The sequence below is a fragment of the Pteropus alecto genome, unplaced genomic scaffold (genome assembly GCF_000325575.1).
Source record: "Pteropus alecto unplaced genomic scaffold, ASM32557v1 scaffold17, whole genome shotgun sequence".
Classification (NCBI taxonomy): Eukaryota; Metazoa; Chordata; class Mammalia; order Chiroptera; family Pteropodidae; genus Pteropus; species Pteropus alecto.
This window is the reverse complement of record NW_006440645.1, coordinates 806733-822931: the sequence shown is the minus strand read 5'-3', so window position 1 is coordinate 822931 and position 16199 is coordinate 806733. Positions and strand designations below refer to the sequence as shown.

The window sequence follows — 16199 nt, the reverse complement described above, 5'->3', positions numbered from 1 at the left end:
GACCTGCCCAGGGTGCTGGCTGGTCCCCCACTTGACGTTTCTCCCCGAGAACGTCGGGGTGGAGGCGCGACTTCGCGGACGCTGCTCGCGGACGAGGGAAACGTGCGGGTCTGGGCGGCTTCCCCGCTTCCCGGCCCGCGGAGCCGCCGCCCGCAGGAGGCTGAGGTCGCTGCGTGAGGACGCGGCGGAGCGGAGCGCGCCTCCCTCCGTCCTGCGTGCATGTGCGCCCCGCGGCACGGAACTCGGGGACCAGGCGGGAAGCGCGCGCGCCGCCCCTGGGGGCTGTGCGGGGCCACGTCCACGGCCACGTCCACGGCCACGTCCACCGCCCCGGTCTGGCCGGAGACGGCGCGGGCCATGCGTGCGCTGGCCGGCCTGTGGGTCCTAGGCCTCCTTGCCTGGGGCCACTGCCTCGTGAAGGAGCAGGATGGGACTCTGCACCCGCGAGCTGGGGTCACGCCTGAGCCCCGCAGCCCCGCCACCTCCCAGCCCCACCTCATCTTCATCCTCGCGGATGACCAGGGGTTTAGGGACGTGGGTTACCACGGGTCGGAGATACGAACTCCCACTCTGGACAGGCTCGCCGCGGAGGGGGTCAAACTGGAGAACTACTACGTCCAGCCGATCTGCACGCCGTCCAGGAGTCAGTTTATTACCGGAAAGTAAGTGTTACTGCTTCGTGTTTATTCCTTGGAGAAACCTTAAGCATTCGATTAATAAGATCCAGCTTCTGATTTAGGGAGTGACCGAGTGAGTGGGGAACAGATGAACGAGTGACCGAGTGAATGAACGAATGCATGAAACGCGGTCTCGAGTTATGCTGAGTATTAACGTTCCCTAATGCCTGCTGCGGGCCTGGTCTGGTCTCGTTTCACACACTCCCGGACTTGTGAACCGTCACCCACCACCAGACGCCCCCACAAGTGGGCTCCTTTCCCAAGTCTAGTTTGGCTTCAGGGCATAATCGGATTTTGTTTCCAATGTCACACTAAAATGCAGTCACCATCGCTGACGAGACCAAAACGTTTCCACAGCCCTTGGTTTGTTCTTAGGTCCAAGACTGAAGCATCGAAGCCGCCGGTCACCACACAGGGAGGAGCAGGGACGGAGGCAGTGGCACCAGTGTCCACAGGACCGCGGGGACTTCCGTAGGCGATCCCCCCGCGGGAGTCACTAACGAAGGCCACAGCTAATGACCAGGGCAGTTACCCAGATGAGTCAGACCTCATCTGAACTTCTCTGCCTGGGGCTTTTCTGAGTAACTCTCAGAAAAATCAGATTCCTTGGATGCTTAAGTCAAGTTTTTCACATTATTGTAAGTGATCTGGATGTCCAAATTCAGCCTGTGGGACAGAGATAAGCTAGGAGACCCCGGGTCAAGCTACTCGCCGCCACAGGCAGACGCGAAGCGTGTCTTGTGATTTTGTGTCAAGGGACCCTCGCTTCACTGAAGTTGTTCTTGGACTTGGGTCCTGGAGGAGCGGCCAGTCTCCACTGGAAAAATAAAGACTATTGTAGGAATCTGTCTTGCAGACACTTCTGCTTACAGCATGATTCCCACTGCTTAGCAAGCTGTCAGACTTTAGCATCACTGCCAGAGGAAAAAATATCCCGTCCTTTCCTCTCCTGACAAAAAGAGAAAAAAGTCTCACTGTCTTAGAGTCATTTGAAAGGTTAATTGCAGCAGAAAGTCAGGGGCATTTGATGTTTATCAAGGAGCAAGGGCACCTGCCGCCTGGAGGCCAAGTTCTCAGGCCCCTGCCACCCTGGTCCGTTGGCTTATGAAGCGTATGTGTCAAAAAGGCTCTCTGGCCCTCTTCAACGAACTATAAAATCTGCATTTACTCAGAGAGCCAGCAGTAGTGGAAAAATATGTAACTGAATGTTTGAATTTATCTTTCACGGTAGAGAATATGTTTAAGGCTTGTCATTGAACATTTAGTTCCTACCCATTATCTTGCGCTGACAAAATATCTAGGTGTTTCTTTTGATCTTTATGTTTAATGACATGCAACAAATGAAGCTGGAAATAATTCCTAATTTTTCCCTGTTGTCAAGGAGATTCTCCTGTTCTTTCAATGCAGCTCAGCGTCTCACGAGATTTTTCTGCTAAAATGTTCTAGTCAGTGCAACGAGCTGTGCAACCGTTCTGGGTACAGAGGTTCAAATGGCCACTGGGACTTGGTCTAACTTTCTGTTTGAATCAGACAGTTAAGGGCTTTGCGCTCAGTTCTCCTTGCAGACAAATTGCTGAGACTTTCCTTTAAATAAACACAGATGTTAAGGAAGGAAGTGGTTCTGGGCCGCATGATAATGGACGGCTCAGAGAGAATAGGCCACTTGTCCTCTCTGTGGGAACGTGTCTGTGCTTCCTGGATCCTCTACAGTAAAAAAAAAAAAAAAAAGCAATAAAAACCTGAATGGACTGAATTATTATTTTAAAGGAAAAGCTAGATTATGTGAACTAAGAGAGGATTCAAACATCTTCACATATATAAAGTTTAAACGGTTGAAGCTAAAGCTACTTCTGATAATATTAACGAAACCACCCTCCCTTCACATTTTGCTGGAGTCGAAATGTACAGACCCATCCCCTTGTGCTGCACGGGTCTGTAAGGGTCCCGACTCTTCCGTGACTGGCGTCGTGCCCGCCAGGCAGCACCGACCCTCAGCCAGCCTGCCGGCGAGCACCCGCTGTGCGCGGACATGGCATGGGACACGCGGGTCCTCAGGTGGACGGCGGTCTTCCCATTCGAGTGCGCAGAAACAGCCAGCCATGCTGCTGGCTAAAAAGCAGATTTCCAGCCCAAGCGCTGATTCTGCTTTAGTGGTCTAGGGGGCCCAGAAATCAACACTGACCCCAGGTTATTCTGATAATGCCATCGTATAAATTGAGCGCGTTTGTATAAAGTGCTAGCATCTACTGAGCAGTCACTACGTCCCCGAATAATGCATTTTTACCTCATTTAATCTTTACAACAACTCTATGAGGTGCTGCTATCGTCACCCCCATTTTATATGGACGTGGGGCCAGATTCCAAAAGCAGCAGTGATGCAGGGAGGGGGTCTGCACCCCAGACGGAGAGATAGCACTGGAGGTGTCTGCAGTGGGCCTGTGAGCGTTTGAGAAAGCAGCTGCCTGTTAGATTTATTTCAAAGTAATTTTCTCACTTTTTTAAAATAGTTTTTCAAATGAAGACATGGAGAAATGGCGTATCCCTTTGAAAAACTAAAAACAGTGAAGGCTTCAGAAAGAGAATTACAACTTTTGCAAAATTCAGACACACATTTTATGCAGACTTTCTAGTAGGAAATACTGGCAACCTGGAATGAACTCGCATTTTGGGCAGCAATTCTGTTTTTACTATTTTGTTTTTACTATTTTGTTGTTTCCCACTTGAAATACCATGATGATGGTTTTTTAACAAAAGCAAAGGGACCTGAAATAGTGTCTACTGGTAATAGGATATTGGATAAATTCACTCCATCTTAAGACAGCCCCTGCCTCTCGCCCAGGGTGCTCGCTCCCCAGCTTCTGCCCCTCCGGTGGCTTTTGCCGGCTTTGAACTTCACGGGAGTGGAACTACGGGGGAGGGGCCCTCTCCCCAGGCATCGCGTCTGTGCAACCCTCCCCGTCACTGAGCCATTCCCTGCCCTGGGCTGTCCCAGTGCCAAGCCAGAGCCGCCACGAGAGGTGCTGCCACACGTCACACGTGCACGCACTCCCCTGGGACATCCGTCAGGAGGCGGGGCCGCGGGGCGGCGGGAAGCGTGGTCTCGTGGATGGCCCTGACAGCCGCCCCAGTCCACGCGCAGTAGCTCGGCGCGCCGCTCCGTTCGCTCCCATCTCCAGCGTTCGCCACGTCTCTTTCATTCTATTCTGGTTGCTGTGCACTGCTGTCATTATGGTTTAAAATTTGCATCTCCCTGGCGACTAATGAGACTGTGCATCTTCCCACGCGCGTATGGACTATTTGGATACCACCTTTAATAGGCATCTATTCAAGTCTTGTGTGTCTTCCCATTAGGTGCCTGTTTCTCTTTACTGATTTGTACTAGCCATTTATATATCCTATTATATAGACATATATATGTGTGTGTGTGTGTGTGTATATGTGTGTGTGTGTATATATATACATATATATATATATATATATATATCGCCCTTTTGACAGATATGCGTATTGCAAACGTTTTCTCCCATTGTGGCTTGCTTTTTCACTCTCTTAATAGTGTTTTCTGATGAGTGAAAGGTTTTAATTTTATTGTAGTCTTATTTATCATCTTTTTCCTTTCCTGTTCTCTTTAAGATGCCTTCGACTGAGATCACGACAGTGGTCTTTTCTCTGAAAGTTGTATGGCTTTTTTTATTTAGATCTACCATCCGTCTGGCATTAACTTCTCGTGCGGCGTAAGGCAGACTGGCTTTTACACACACGTGCCCGTTAGGGAGACCACACTCTCCCACGTGTCCGATCAGCGTGCATGCCGCGGCCCTTAGCCTCTGTCCAGACTGCATTCTGAATCGCTGCAGCTCAGTGCCCCCTGCGGGTCTGGGAACGGAAGTCTCCTACGTGTTCTTCAAAGCTGCCTTCGCGTCCCTTACCAGCTCTTTGCCTTGAATGCGATCAGGAGAGTGGCTGCACGATGCCAAGTGGCTGAAGGCTGTGGCTGGAGGGTGCGAGGCACCTCCCTTCAGGGTCACTGTGCTGGCTCAGTGGACTGACACAGGAGGCGCCAGCTGAGGAAAATGGCCTGGAGGGTCAAGGCAGAGAGCGAGCCATCCGCTGGGGAGCGAGGGGTGAGTCAGGCGGGAACGCTCGAGCCACTGGGCAGTGTGCAGCCCCGGACGCTGCGGCCACAGGTGCGAACAGAGACCAGGCATCGCGCTTGTCCTCACGCCGCCTTTGGGTGCTTGTGTGCAGGAGGAGGAATAAATGGGGTGGGGCTGTGCACTCTGAACTTGGCCAGGAAAGGGGAAGCGAAAGGGTCAGTGTTCTCTAAAAATGTGCCAGGCTTGACGGCCTGACCCTGGTGGCCGCGGCGAGGACACTACAGTGGCCTGGGGACCCTGGACAGATGGTGGTGCTTGGGATCAGAATGCCGTGAGCAGTGCAGCTTTTGGAGACAATGGGGGTGGGTGCTGAGGCGACACAGAGGCGGTCATCTGTGGAAGGAGGGCGGGGCGTTGGCGCCTCACTCCCGTGGAACTTGAAATCCCTCGGGACGGTGGGAGGAGCAGCGAGAGGCCAGTGAGCCAGTCGGGGGGCACCAGTGAGGTGGTGGGGCCCTCGCGGGAGACCGGGAGACCGGGGTGCTGACACTGATGCTGACTCGGTGGAGCTCGTGAAAGACACAGGAGCCGCACCTGCCCCCGAGTGCCGGTGAGGGCCAGGCGGGCAGCAGTCCCTGCGTCAGGCTCTGTGGTGCGGGGGCCACAGACCAGCCCCCAGTGGAGAGGGCGCACGGATGGCAGGCCATCAGCGAGAGCGAGAGGGATGAACGAATGCCCAGGACAGGCAGGGGGTCATTGAGTCCTGCTGTGACAGACGTTCAGGGCAGCAGCGTCCTTGGAAAGAGGGAGCAGAATCAGAGTGCAGGGTGGACAGAGGTAGATTAGAATCTCAGTGACAGCGGGTGCTGGGAACAGACTCAGATACACAGGGCCGAAGGGCATCATGGGATTTTCCCAGATAGCCTCTTAGCAGATGGTAACTACGGCCTCTCTCTGGGGACTGATCGAGCTGGACCCCGGACCGGACACCGCCGACTGCCACAGCCACTCTGGGCCTGGGCTGGCTCAGGAAGAGGGCATCCATGTGGGCCCCTCTGTGGACTGCAGGGAGCCACATGGGCAGGGGGTGCGTGTGTCCCCCCAGAGTGTACTATGTATTGTTTTTGGGTATAAAATCACCAATTGACACTCATCCTAGTGCCGAAAATCCTGTAAGGGTAACTGAATTCTTTCGGCCACCGTCGCAGGACGCCAAGGGGCGTGGGGCTGAGCGTGCCGGGCGTGGGGCTGAGCGTGCCGGGCGTGAGGCGCGTGGGCGCACACTCGCCCGCTCATGCTGGAGGCGGCGCGTCGCTCCTCCGAGGCCTCGTGTCGAGCTCTGCTCCCCACCCAGAGCGTGCTCGACAAAGACCAGTCGCTGAGAGCTCACTCACTGCGCCCATAAACATTTAGCTAGAACATAAACACTCAGAGGAACGTACATGTTATGGTCAGACGTTCGGGAGAACGGGGGTCTGTCCAAGCCTCGCGTGACTGTGGAAGCAAACGTCACGAGGAAGACAGGGCTCTAAGACCTCGCACGTCCATTCCAGAGAGGGCGGCTCAGCAGGCAAGACCTTCTGCAAGCACCTGCCTCTTCCTGTCTGACCACGTGGATCTTTCACACAGAAGAACCACGGTCAAGTGAGCTACAGGCACCCTGGGGTCAGAGTCCCTAATTTTAAATGTCTTCTTAAAAAGACGCGCTTTGAAGCGCATCCCTATTCAGGTCACTGCTCCGTTCCGAACGGCTGTCCTGAAAGGCGGGAATGTACCCGGGTGCAGAGGGGTGACGACATCTTGTCCCGAGCGTGTGACCCGCCCAGGACTGTGCCCCCGCTCCCCGCAGGAGCTCAGGACGCGAGCTGCTTCTGCTTCACAGTTCGCTTCCATTCGGCTCCGGAACGAGTTTCTATGCAACGTTTTCTGCATTTGACTTTGATGTCGTCGTTTGTTGCTTTTATTATTCTAGTCCTTAAATGTTCCCAGTACTGTCGCTCATCCAGACATTCATTTCCTCTTGTGCTTTACTGAAAAACAGACTTTTTGCCTCTAATCTTTTAACCCCCCCACCCCCGTAATTCACCCAACAGCTTAGCGGTCCTCAGGCGTGACCCCCAGGACATCCCCGCCCTCCGCAGGCCCCCTCCCGGGCCCCCAGCGACGCCCGGATGGGGAGAAACTAATCTTCACGGTGCCCATCACTTTTCAAACATCCTGTCATTTGACCTTCACAGCCGCCCCAAGGGAAAATATTGTGATTGTTTTGAAAAATATTCACGAAATAATTTAACGACGTCCTCATTTTACGGGTGACGTGTGGAAGTCTTAAGAAAGTTATGTAAGTGGGTCACAGTCCGTATCTGAACCTAAACCTGTGTGGCTTCGACAGAACCCTCGCTGGGCTCATCGCCCGCCTGCTACAACGCGACACGCCTCACCCGGTCCTCGCAAAGCGTTTAGCCTGCTCCCTCCGCCCCCCGTGTCCCCGAAGAGATGGGCCATCTCGCACGGGGCCTTCTCCCTGCCCGCCTGTCCTGTGTCCACTCCTCGTCTCCTGCGGTCGCTCTTCGCCCAAATGCAGTTTCAGTTTAGATATCTTCACACGCTTGAAAATATACGCTCGGATACTTGAAATCAGCTTTTTACTCTGAGTCCGATTTGGTTGTTTTCATTGTGCTGCAGAATCTAATTTGATCACGCGTTTTCCTAGCTGAAGGGTTTAGTTGCAGATAAAGTCTTGGGAGGAGCGATGAACATTCATTGGGCGCTTTCCGGGTGTTGGGAGATACACTTGTAATGTGTTACTCTGTCATCTGTCCTTCTGTATACACAGGTTTCTGTGTCTCTCTCCACAAGTAAGAGAGACACACCCTCTAAGCCTTAGAACCAGGGGCAACTCTTACTACCCACATTTTACATATGAAGAGATCAAGCTCACAGAGGTGAAGCGTCTTGGCCCCGATCCCACAGTAACTAATGAGGCTATGAGTTTTCCACTGCGTTCCTCAGAGAGGCAACAGGATGGGTTTGGTACAGTCTCCTGCGGTCGCTCTTCGCCCAAATGCAGTTTCGGTTTAGATATCTTCACACACTTGACGCACAACCATCCTGACAGTAGAAATAAACGAATGTCCTATGAAACACAACAGCAGGCTGAAGCGCCAGTTCTTCTGAACCCCCGAGACGCGCGTCAGCCTGGCTGTCCCACGCAACGGGGGACACTGGAGTGCGTCTTTGTTCTTCATTGGTTTCATGGTTAATTCATGGTTAATTGGGCTGACGTTTCCAGTTTACCTTTCATAGTCTGAAAGGGGGCTGAAGTCATTAATCGAGTTATCTATCTCCTGGAGAAACTGTGAGCGCGGTGTTCCTCTGGGCCCCTCCCAGAACTGCTGTCCGTTTACTGCGGTCACCTCAGTGACCTGCTGGTATCGAGGTCATAGGGTGCCGCCTCCGCCTGAGAGAACATGGGAGCCTACACTTCCGATTTCTTGGATTTTAGGGACAAGCAACTGTAAAAAGACCTCTGACCGATGAGAGAGGGTCTTCCCCATTATTTGTTTCTTAAAGATGCTGAATCTTAAGAACCTTTTACGACTTCGAATCTCTCCTCTTAGCTCCTGAACTTAAATCCCCGTGTGAAGCTCCGGGGAACCATGCTGTCCTGTTACGCAGGTGTCCCTCCCCTGCCCCTGGCCTCCGGGGGTCCAGCGAGGATGCACAGCGTGTCTTCCATTTCCCAGCGTCGGCCCAAGGAGCTGGCGGGTCCACACGTTTGTCTGCCGTGGGTTAGCTGGCTCAGGTCCTTGTTGAACTTGGAACCTGTCCTCGGATTTATAAACTCTGTCACTGCCGAACGTTTCAGTCCGGTGAATGCAGTGACGGAGAAGCCCAAGTTCTAACACAGATGGCAGCGGACGTGTATGGAGCCCAGGCCTCCACCCCTGCCCCGCCAGGCCGGCCCGGCCCGCACCCAGCACGGAAATCCCCGGGCGTCCGCTCCAGCCCAGAGTGTCAGGGGAGTCCCGACACGCTGCAGTGAGCCCACGTGGACAATGCGGCGGTCACTCGCCAGAGAGGGGCCCGGGGCGCCGAGGCACAGAATGACAAAGCAGGGACATCACAGCTGCAACGACACCCGCCCGCCTCCCAGACGCGTCTTTTACGAGAAAAGGCTCTGAGTACAGCTCGTCCCCACAAAGCACGATGTTCATTTTGACCCCTTTAGAGATTCGGTTACAGCTCCCGCAGGCGAGGAAGGTCGGTGATAACCAAGGTGTGGAGATGCTGGCGGGGCGGGGCGGGGCCACAAGGGCCTTGATGTCCCAGCGCGGAACACAGAGGTCAGAGGTCGTGGAAAGTACCACAGAACAGCGCATGGCACCAAGGGGAACAGCAGGCTCCGGGAGGGGCTGTCCCTTGCCATCGAGCACCGTCTGACGGCCCGGCACAGAGAAGAGAGCACGAGGGACGACTGCCAGTCCCGGGTCCCGGCGAGCGTGTTGTGGGACAGACACTGGGACCGGCACGTAAAATCCCTGCCCACCTCCTGCGCATCCGGTGACGGCCAGCTTAGCCCCGCGTTTCTCCCACACCCAGCAGGGAGCGCGGGGGACGCTGCTCGGCCTAGGAATGAGAGGCTGAGAAGACACAGTAAGAACGGAAAAGACAGAAATTCAACAGACAGAGAGAGCAGACGCGACTTAACGCCGCGTGGACGCGGCTTGAAACAAAGAGAAGATAAACCGAAGACCTTCAGGAAAGTTCGTTCAGGTGACCTGCAGATAGCAATGGCATCAACCGAATGGGGGGGGGCTATTCTGACTTCGACCCACGCTATTTGGTTTCGTATCTGCATTTCACTTTTCAGAAACCAAATATCATTTGATAAGATGAACACCTTCCGGGGAGAGTTAATTCCACGTTGATTGCACTTGCCAGTCTTTAAAAATCATGCTAAATAAAGTAAAACGCAGCGACTGTCTATAAAATTTCCATTAAATGCTATGCATGATCAGTGTCCCTAATAAACAAAAAATGACAGCACTCTGAAATTCCTCTAGTCAGAGCTGAATTCAGGAGAGACAAACATGGAAGCGATGAAGTGCTGTTTCTGTCCGACCCGGGCCCCTCACAGATGCTCACAGTCCCGTCTCCCTCGAGACTGCGAAGCTGCTGGCACGTCCGCACGCCCGGCCCCCCGACAGCCTAGTGTCTGAGAACCCCAACCCCTGACGCGTGACAGCATCAGGGACATGAGTCAGACTCACAGGAGCACGGAGCAGGTTTGCTGCAGGCCATGCCACACGTCCCCAGAGGAGGAGCTGCTGCTCGGACGGACGCAGACGGAGGGTGAGCCGACAGCCCCACGGGGGGCCGCTGGCCCGGGGTGTACGTTCTGCGTGGGCCGCTCAGAAGGATGTCCGCAACGGTTTGAGGCAGGTCCATTTAGCGTTTGCCTGAAATGCTCTTTTCAGACCTTTGTAGGTATTAAAATTTTTATAGTGCTTTTAAGTCATTACTTTAATTACAAGAACATCTCTTCTAATTAGAACTAAAAAAAAAAACACGTTAGGAATGTCTACATTTGCCTCAAGATTTTGAAGAAAACAACGTATTGAAAGAATGCATTTTTATTTACATCCTCCTTAAAAAGCAGAATGAACTCTGAACTATGAAGGGCTGACAGAATACCTCAGCAAACAGGCCAAGACTGAGAAGTGTCCACAGCCCTTGGATTCTGGGACAGAAGGCAGGTCTTTGAAGCCGAGCGTCAGAAGCATGGCCATGTCCTCTTCCCAGTCCCAGTGACTGAATCGGGGTATCGTGAGCTGTCAGCCCAGAGACCTCTGTCTGAATCCAGGTCTGCACTTAAATTTCCCAAACCCCAGTCTCTTCTTTGTGAAGTGGAGATGCTACTACTTTCCAAGGGCTGTGGCAAGACTGAGAAGTATTATTAGTTTATTGCGAGATACATAGTAGAAGCTCAATGGCTGAAGCCACGCTAACTTGATCTTAGCACAAGAAGGGCTCCTGGAGCCCAGGCTGTTTGTGGCATTGATACCAACTTCCTGACAAGGTCGTCACTGCTGCCCTCCACCTGAGTGCTGGCCAGCAGACCCACGGCGACTGAGTCTCAGTCCCGGAGCTTCGGGCAAGCCTGGGAACAGCCTCCCCCCGCCTGGGCAGCCTGCTCAGTCCCTTCTGCTCAGTCCTGCCTGTCCCTTGGCCCTCCGCCGCCCCCTCGTGGCCACGGCCAGCACCGCCTCACCCTGCGCACCCTGGACTGGTGGAGAGGCTGTAAGACAGAGAGCAGAATTTGGAACCCGTAGTGGATTGCAGGCTGCGTTCTGAAAATAATATATATGTGAAAAAACTGAAAGGCAGCCCCCGAAGACCCCCGAAAAGCGAGGGCATCAGAATGCTGGATGTGGATCATCTCAACGGCAGAGTCTGGACCGGAGAAGCAAGGCCAGCCGGCTGGTCGTGGTGGCCTGCTACACATCCTACTGGGCTGGGCAGCCGACGTGTTACTGAATTAGTAAGAGAATCAGTGACCGTTATAATCTACCTTAGATTCATCGAGGACCATGACCAAAATATGTCCCTTACTATTTTCTGGCGTGCCAACATCCAGGGAAGTTACAGGCGTACTATATCTCAGTGTCCCGAGGCTTATAGAAAAGGCAATTGTTTTAGATTTTAAAAATTAGACTGCATGGTATCTAAAAAGCTGACCGAGCCACTCGAAGTGAACCGAGTAATCAATCAAAGGTAACCTGAGGGCAGGTCTCCAGCGATACTTCCTAAGGCTCTGCTCTGAGACAGTGCTGTCCCCTCAAAGTCTTTAACACGCGATCCGGATGAGACATACATTTACCAAAACTAACGGGAGGAAGGGTCAACATATCAGGTGACAAAGTCCAGTCACCGGCGCCCGCGGTGCCCCAGAGGTGGCCAGAGACGGCCCCTATTTTTCTCACGGTCCCTTCAACCTTTGAGCCCTTCCTGAGCTTTATGTGCCTCGTCTTGTTTCAACAGCGACTTCAGCTCGTTTAGATCACTTCGAGTCTCGATGATACCGCTTATTCACTATTCCTCCCAAATAATGAGTGTTTCTTCTATTTCTCTATTCAAGTCATGGATAACATAATTCATGAATTGAGGCCAAAGACAGGGCTCTGTGCGCTGCTCCAGAAGCCGCTTCCGGGTTAGGAGCCCTTGGCCAATCAGTTAATATCCATTCATATCTCATTCCGGAGACTTGTCTGACTGGTCTTCAAGCTAGCTGCTGCTGTCAAGTCAAGGTCATTACCAAGTCAAAGACACTACCAAGCTCTTCCCTAGAGCCCAGCCGTCCCCCTCCTGGAAGAAAGAATCTGTCAGCACCCGGTGCTCTTCCCCAGACCGACCGCACCGCGTCCACCCCCACTGACTGGGCCCAGAGAAGTCCGGCCTCCACGCCACCCGCTCTGCCACTAGGGTCTCTACTTACAGCCCACTCGGTGATACCGAAGCTTGAGGGGAGGGAGGGAAAACAAGATACAACAAAACTTCGTCCCTGGCACGTTATACACTCAGTAACACTGGTTACTTGAGCAGGTGAATAATAGTGAAGGTGGATGCGGATGAGTCAACCCGAACTCTCCACACGCCAGCTGTTCAAGTAGCTGTGCGTGAACCACGGAAAGTCTCCAAACCCCAAAATCTAGATTCCAGTGTAGAACCTCAAGACCAAACAGCCTAAAACTTGGGAAAGCCGCTAGGTTATTCTGTCAGTGTCTTTTGTCGCTGCTCTTATCAGACGGAACTACTTCGTGGAACGCCCTGCCCGCTCTCCAGAGCAGGAGCCAGAGATCACGCGCATGGAAATCTTCTGTATGCAAGTGACTGGTGCCCGCGTGCAAGACTCCCATTCTTACACAAACAAGTGCTATCGTACAGCTGACTGCCATTATTTTGTAAGAATCACAAGCAGATTTCTCAAATGCCCATCATCTTCCTAAGCTATTCACCTAGTATGGACCCTTTTCATAAAAGAAAACGAAGCTCACTTGACAGTACTCTTTGGCCCTGCCTAATCTGCTCTTTTTGAAACGCTCACAAAGCGTCGACTTAACAACCCGTTCTCGACTCTTTCTGGGGTCGGCATGAGCTTCACTGCTTGCTTCCCAATGCCCCACTCCCTTGATGACACAGCTGGGACGGCTTCGCCTCTGGACACCGGCATCTTCGCCCTGCTCCTCGGCTCCTCGGCTCCTCGGCAAGGCCTGGCGTTAAGTCTTAAAGAGACACGAACACATCATGCCTGGCCCCTGCTGATCAGGACCCGGTGTCACGCCCGGGAGGAGGCTCTGAGTGCAGGTGGGGGACTGGGGACGTCTCTGCACCTTCTGCTCCCTTGTCTGTGAGACGAGCGTAAAGCACCTACTTGTCAGAGGTGACGAGGACGAGATCGATACGCATGTGGAAGGAGGCCTGTCATTATCAACCCTCAAACACGCCAGCGACACGACTCAGAATTCTGGGGGAAGAGCAGCCGATGCCGTCATTCACTGAATGGCCGCGCCTACCAGACCCCGTGAGCCGGCTCGGAGCTGCAGCCCCCCAATGCGTACTGCTGCCCGCCTTACAGATGAGAAGACTGAGGCCGGAGGGGTTCCGTGCTGCGGGGAGTCACGCAGCTACTGGACAGTGGAGCGAAGTCGAACTCGGGTCTGTCTCACCCCAAAACTACACCCTTAGCCCAGGCCCCAAATTCCGCACCAAGGGGCTTGAACTCATTTCGGCAGGAGCCGCCCCCAGACCCCTCCTCTGCCATGAGCGGCCGCAAACCCCGCGTGGCTGGCTCTAAACTTGCACCGTCGCAACCACTCTCCTCCCCAGAGACGGCGGAAACCGAGCCGCTTAACAGCTCGGAACGCTGGCGCCCCCCACTGGCTGCCCGCCAGCCTCGGAGAGCAGCGCCCGCTTCTCTCCCGTGCTTTCTCGTGTGGACGGTCCGAACCCCACACGTCCCAAAGGCCTCCGTTCCCTTTGCCTTCGGCGCTCGGTGAAAAGTGCCCAGTTCCGCAGAGGACTTGGCGCGCGGCTGTCTGTCTGGTGAGCTGGATGTATCTGGCCACGTGCGCTGTCTGCGTGCCCAGGGCCCCGCCCGACACCGCGCCCCCAGCAGAGTCCCCCGTACGGGTCTGCAGTGTTCACTCTGACAGGTGTCGCCAACTTGTCACACACTTGTACAAACTAGTGCTTTCGCCAGTGAATGTTTTAAATCCTGGACAGGATCAAAAATGGTCAAAATCAAAATAATACCATCTGAACCTGGTGCAAAATGAGGCTTATGAATGCTTCTTTCTTTGGGAGTTTCATTTTAAGTTACTACAACTATGATAACTGTGGAACTCTGACGGCGCCGGCAGAGGACACAGGGCCCGACTGAAGGCCGCTTTCCACTGGGATCAGTACATCCCCACGGGCCCCACGGAGCCACCAGCGTGCACCTGCAAGTGACACTTCCAGGGAGCTCACAGTTGCATTACACTCTCGTCTGAACATTTAAAAACAGATTTAACTATTCGCCAAGCCATCCATCACACATTGGCCTTTCAAGTTATATCAATTTGAAAAAAAAAAAATTGCTTTTGATCTCAATTTTACTCTGCATAATTTGATTCCAAGAGTATTTTCTCATTTACCCTCTCTCTATAACCTTCATTTGCTCAGAATTTCTGCTTTCTATTTAAAAAGTCTTTTCGAACTTACATAAAACTATAGAATCTATAGCTTTTAAAACGTCATGAACTAATAGGCACATCTTGACCTAAATTGAAAATTCATACACTTATGTGAATAATAACCATTCTCTGGGGAAAAAAACCCTTGACAAAATATCCTTAGGAAAAGAAAAATGCCAGAAATTCGCATTTGCGTAGTTTTAATGTACAGGAAGGGTCACTGTATTTTCTTAGACTATTTTGAAAGTGAGCGTAATTTTTTTAAAAGGAGACTGAGAAACACGGGAAAGGACTCAATCCTGCTTCGTGGGGGAAAATGCAACCCGGCCTTAGCACCAGCTAAAACGGTTACTCTAAATGTTTTCAACACTACGCTCTACACCTGAAACTAACGTAACGTTGAACGTCCACTGAAATCGAAAATTTTTTTGATTAAAAAATAAAATAGTTTTGCGACAATAAAGTGCTGTGAGCCAGAAATCTCCTCCTCTCTACAGAGCTCTACTAGGTCGGGGATGAATAATAAAATATTTTTTGACAAACAGATTTTTTTACAATTTTTGTGTGTGATACTAGTACTTCAGAACTAACTTGAAATAAATTACCTCAGGAAACGCGTTAGAAGATAATGAGGCCCGTAGATGAAAAACAATAATAATAAAAATAACAATAATACTCTGAAATGTTTATCCTTTCCGTTATTTCGTTAGTTTTCTATTTCATAATTTAACTTCATAAACAAATTATTTGGATAAATTACGATACAAGAACTTTAATAAAAAACACTGGGTTAAGTGGTGAAATCTTGGTTTCGAAAGTACTGACTTAGACTCCAATGTATTTCAGACGTTAACGGTGAGGCTCACGGGTCCACGGCAGGCATGCCGATCGGCCATGTTTTCTGGGGTAAAGTCCGTCTTCCTAACAGCATTTTAATTCAAGGACCCCGTTGCATGCAGAATGTCTCTTTCGTCTTCTGCCCAGGTACCAGATCCACACCGGGCTCCAGCACTCCGTCATTAGGCCGACGCAGCCCAACTGCCTGCCGCTGGATGCCGCCACGCTGCCGCAGAAGCTGAGGGAGGCCGGCTACGCCACGCACATGGTCGGCAAGTGGCACCTGGGCTTCTACAGGACGGAATGCCTGCCCACCCGGAGAGGGTTCGACAGCTTCTTCGGCTCCCTCTTGGGCAGCGGCGACTACTACACCCACTACAAGTGCGACAGCCCCGGGGTGTGCGGCTACGACCTGCACGAAAACGACCGGGCGGCCTGGGGCCGCGGCGGCGGCGCGTACTCCACGCAGATGTACACGCAGCGCGTGCAGCGCATCTTGGCGTCGCACGACCCCGGGAAGCCCCTGTTTCTGTACATCGCCTACCAGGCCGTGCACTCGCCGCTCCAAGCCCCGGGCCGGTACCTGGGGCACTACAGGTCCATCGCCAACGCCCGCCGGCGGCGCTACGCCGCCATGCTGTCCTGCCTGGACGAGGCGGTGGCCAACGTGACCCTGGCGCTGAAGGCTCACGGCTTCTACGACAACAGCGTCATCGTCTACTCTTCCGACAACGGGGGCCAGCCGGCCGCGGGGGGCAGCAACTGGCCGCTCCGAGGGCGCAAGGGCACGTACTGGGAGGGCGGCGTCCGGGCCGTGGGCTTCGTGCACAGCCCGCTCCTGCGGCAGCGGG

General features: G+C 53.1%; 1 protein-coding gene across 1 annotated transcript in view; it reads left to right on the top strand.

The window, feature by feature from the left end:
• The first annotated feature begins 357 nt into the window (after positions 1-357).
• ARSJ (arylsulfatase family member J) overlaps positions 358-16199 on the top strand; it is a 16726-nt gene continuing 884 nt past the window's right edge. Inside the window, exons 1-2 of the mRNA XM_025050919.1 lie at positions 358-662; positions 15496-16199. The exon at positions 15496-16199 is cut by the window's right edge and continues 884 nt beyond it. Of these exons, the coding sequence (XP_024906687.1) occupies positions 358-662; positions 15496-16199 (1009 nt within the window). The remainder of the gene's footprint in view (positions 663-15495) is intronic.